Raw genomic sequence first — 4,432 nt, forward strand, 5'->3', positions numbered from 1 at the left:
TTAAAACATAATAATATGTCCTTTCAAGATTACCGGTCAACATAAATAAAGTGTAACTTTTTCGCTATGATATTGGAAGAAACTAAAATATAACTTTTTATTTAAGTGTATGTTGTACTATTATATATTTGTTTGATACTTTGACACATGATATAGTAGAATGTACAACATGTAAAATTATTGATTGAAATAGAAAAAAAATTGACTAAGTTTTAAATTAAAAATTATAAGATTTTTTAAACAAAATTATACATACATAAAATTATATTTTTTATGAAATAATTAAATAATTCAATAAACTAAATAACTTTCGCTTAACTACATCAACTAACTTATGCTTAAACCAAATCAATAAACTAAACATTTATAGTTATGTTTGTTCAATATAGTCTAGTTTTTATTAAATATGCATATATATACATATTTAGTTCTTTAAAATTATATTGAAGTTAATTATGTACATCGAAAGGTTCGAAAAAGAGGTCAAACTTTTTTTCATATGAAAGTGGTCATTCATAATATTCCACGGTTCGTATTGTCACGTTTAAAATACCATTTCTGAATATAAAATAAATAAACGAATATAAATTAGTACTCTAAATAGTATTAGTATTAATTATCAAAGATTATGCTGTTTACTTCTCTATTCTCTTTATTCGTTTGTGCTAATTTGTAAATATACTGTTTTGATATAATAAGTAAAAATATTCATCTATTTCATTTGTCTCTTTCTTGACATTCAAATCGTTCAATCTCATTACTCACCTTTTCTTTATATTTATAATTTTTTTCCAATTAATTTAAATATTCCCACTCATCAAAAAACAATATAATTTTCTTCTCTCTTTCTTCTATACTTGATTCACTTTCTTTTCTTTCTTTTCTTCCCATCGAAATGCAATGTTATTAAATGTTACATTGATTAAGCTGTGAAAGAAATTTGTGGTGATAGTTTGGTAAGCAAAGTTTGGAAGGACGTACGTATAATGCAGCAAAGCAAAGCAAAAGGAAAACCAAGTTTTGTTTAAAGAAGAGATGATTGAATATATTATATATATATATATGGTTTTCTTTTGTGAGGTAAAGTTGCATAAAAATAATAGAAAATAATTGGCGAAGTCCTTGGATGAGAAACACTATTTGGAATCTGCATCTTCATTATTCATGTATTCATCCCTCCCTCATCATAAGTATAAATACCCCTTTGCTTCTCACTCCATTATCCTCACATCGCTCCCAATTTCCCATTTAAGCTCACTTTCAACCAAACAAACACAATGGTAGAAATGAAGGGAGTGATGAACGCAATGCATGGGTTGAAACCAGTGTTGCTGATGGTGTTAGTGCAGATTGCATACACTGCTGTCAATGTGCTTTTCAAACTCGCCATAAACGACGGAATGAGTGTAAAAGTTGCTACAACGTATCGTCTCGCTTTTGGATCTGCTTTCACTGTTCCTCTCGCTCTCATTTCTGAAAGGTCCATCATCATTTCCTCACTCTTCCACCTTCTTCTCTCTTTGTTATAACTTTAAACTCAAGGGTTTCTCTTTTTTCTTCTGTGCAGGAAGAAAAGACCAAAGATGACTTGGAGGGTGCTTTTCATGGCATTTCTTTGTGGATTATTCGGGTATAGTGATTACTTACTATTAACTGTAAATGCTGATTAATTACTTAATTAATCAATCATGAACCAACTAATGTTATTATTACAGGGGAAGTTTATTTCAAAACCTTTTCTACGAGTCCTTGGCTTTAACATCAGCAACGTTTGCCTCCGCTCTCTACAATCTCATTCCAGCTATCACCTTTGTGTTGGCCATCTCCTGCGGGTAATAATAAAAATCATCACTTGCCACCATCTAACACTGTTTTTTTTTTCTTTTTCTAAATATTATTCATTAATCATGCAATTAATTGAAGTTATTTTTGTTAAATTTTGTGTAGTTTGGAAAGGTTGAATTTGAGAGCAGCCGCAGGAAGGGCCAAGGTGTTGGGAACTGTAATTGGGATTGGTGGGGCAATGGTGTTGACTTTTATCAGAGGCGCAGAAATTAATATCTGGCCCTTCCACATCAACCTTATGCATCCACGTCAGCACCAAGAGAGCCACGTGGCAGAGTCTAGCAATACATTGTTGGGTGCTCTTTGTTCCATAGCAAGCTGCTTCTCTTTTTCTCTCTGGCTCACCATTCAGGTCTGCTCAAACTCTTTAATTTAACCTTTTTCAGTTGCATTTTTCATTTCTGATATGTGGGTTCTTGTGGCACAGGCCAAGATGAGCAAAGAATACCCTTGTCACTATTCGAGCACGGCTATGATGTCTACATTAGGAGCAATACAAGCCGCAGCTTTTGGTTTCTGCTTCGAGAGAGATTTCAGCCAATGGAAGTTGGGTTGGAATATTAGACTACTTGCTGTCGCTTATTCGGTATATATTCTTATTTTAATATTATCATATATAATTATATAAGAAAGTTTTTGATTTGAGTTAAATTTAATTATTGCAGGGAATCGTGGCCTCTGGAATAGTAGTTATTATTACAGCATGGTGCATACAAATGAGAGGGCCTCTGTTTGCGTCTGTTTTCAACCCTCTGATGCTTGTGCTTGTGGCTATTGCTGGTTCTTTGATGCTGAACGAGAGCTTGTATGTAGGAAGGTATGTTCTGGATCTTAATGAATTTTATCATTTGGGTGTTGATTATACATAGTATTCATGACATGGTTTTGTTTTGTGTTGCATTTAGTGTGGTTGGGGCAGTGCTGATTGTGTGCGGGTTGTACATGGTTCTGTGGGGTAAAAGTAAAGAGATGAAAAACATCACTCAGTTAGTGCCATCAGAGACCATCCGAGAAGCCGAAGCCGTAGAAGTTGTTGTCGTGTCCACGCCAATGGATTATGAAAAGTGCGACCACAACAACAACCGAAGCGAAATCACTGCTACTACAAGGAATGTCGACAAAGATTGTGAGGATTTTAACAAAAAGTAAGGAAGCTGGTGAAGATATTCGAGTATAGGCGGAGTAAGGGATTGGTCACACTTGTTTTTGTGTTTGATTCTTTTATTCCACTACCAGTCAATCAACTACACTACACTTTACTCATCGTCATATATAATGTAACTGTACCATAAACTTTAACAATTTCCACTACCAATCAAGGGCCTAGTGTAACAAAATAATTTCATACGGGCCTCTACTTTGGGCTTCTGGCCCATGAATTGTAAGCATTAGAGAGGTCGTTGTTTTTTATTTGCCAACCAAAATAAATAAATAGAGTTTACTTTATTCTAAACTTGCATTCCAAACAGATTAAAAATGAGTATAAATATAATTTGTCGTATTTTAAGCGAAGGAAGTGAAAAAAAAAAATTGTCGAAAATGATGAAGCATGGTTTTTGGATGCGGTCACCGCTTGAACCGAACTTGGTTAAATCCACGTGGCTTGACACTATTGACACGCAATTAAGTTACGGGTAGCAGAGAGTAGCTATCACAATCTGATATAGTAGAAAGAAACATATGCGTGAGAAACATGACTACGAAATGATTAATGGACAGAAATCCATCCACACAAATACCACAACTGAACGCATTAATGGGCCTTTCTTTCATCCCGCAAAAACATTGTCTGGGCCTTTCAAGATAATTTAAAGAAAATAAAATACGCGTTCTTGTTCTCAAATTCCAACGGTCTTCAAAATTGGTGGCTGTTTTTATCGTGAGCAGTGCATGCGTCTACGGCGTTCAGATATGGCTTGGCATTTCTGTAATTTCATGGAGTAAGGATGGTCGTTTAGTTAGCGTGAAGTGGATAAATATGAACCCAAAACGTACTTTATTTCATTAGAGTGAAAGGAGAAGATGAAGAAGATGATGGCTGCGATGATGCTTTTTCTTCTCATCGCTTCGCAAATGGAGAGCGTTGTTCCCGACGCCGCCGATTGCCTCGACGGTTGCACTACTGGCTGTGTTCAAAGAGACTGTAAGTCATCAATCATCGTTCTCGTTACCATTTCTCCCTTTTTTTTTCTTTTTTTTTATCTTAAATAAATCTTCATTTATGATAAAATATCTTGATTCGTTTCTTTACTTCTATTCTATCTCTGATTCCTCTTTCACTGTGCTTAAAACTGTTGAATCAGCTTAATCATGTAAAATCACACTACACTCCAAACCTTAATGGAAGAATTTGCCTATCGTTTAATCACGTAGTACAAACTGCTTTTACATCTTCAATGTTTCGCAAAATCAGAAGAGGAAATTAATAAAATTAAATTAGATGTAGATTTATTAAGATCTTTATGATGATGAGAGTTTAAAATGTGGCATGCAGCGAGGCTTCAACAACGATGTGAACGCAAGTGCAGCATCAGATGCGGTCCAGGTAATAATCCTATATATTTTTTTGGTCATACATTAGTGTAAA

The 4,432-nt window shown here is 34.4% G+C and overlaps 1 protein-coding gene across 1 annotated transcript; it reads left to right on the top strand.

Annotated features, from left to right (window-relative positions):
* The first annotated feature begins 1,213 nt into the window (after positions 1 to 1,213).
* LOC114187118 (WAT1-related protein At1g68170-like) lies at positions 1,214 to 3,304 on the top strand. The gene is made up of 7 exons (XM_028075252.1): positions 1,214 to 1,480; positions 1,568 to 1,630; positions 1,716 to 1,832; positions 1,948 to 2,197; positions 2,273 to 2,431; positions 2,511 to 2,662; positions 2,751 to 3,304. Exons 1-7 carry the CDS (start codon positions 1,278 to 1,280, stop codon positions 2,992 to 2,994), a joined length of 1,188 nt encoding a protein of 395 aa, XP_027931053.1. The 5' UTR covers positions 1,214 to 1,277; the 3' UTR covers positions 2,995 to 3,304.
* The last annotated feature ends 1,128 nt before the right edge of the window (positions 3,305 to 4,432 follow it).

The sequence above is a fragment of the Vigna unguiculata genome, chromosome 6 (assembly GCF_004118075.2).
Source record: "Vigna unguiculata cultivar IT97K-499-35 chromosome 6, ASM411807v1, whole genome shotgun sequence".
Lineage (NCBI taxonomy): Eukaryota > Viridiplantae > Streptophyta > Magnoliopsida > Fabales > Fabaceae > Vigna > Vigna unguiculata.

Coding starts and splice junctions, on each gene's coding strand:
- LOC114187118 (XM_028075252.1), top strand. CDS start 1,278: ATGGTAGAAATGAAGGGAGTGATGAACGCAATGCATGGGTTGAAACCA. Junction 1,631..1,715: donor TTTCTTTGTGGATTATTCGG/GTATAGTGATTA, acceptor TTATTATTACAG/GGGAAGTTTATTTCAAAACC. Junction 1,833..1,947: donor GTGTTGGCCATCTCCTGCGG/GTAATAATAAAA, acceptor AATTTTGTGTAG/TTTGGAAAGGTTGAATTTGA.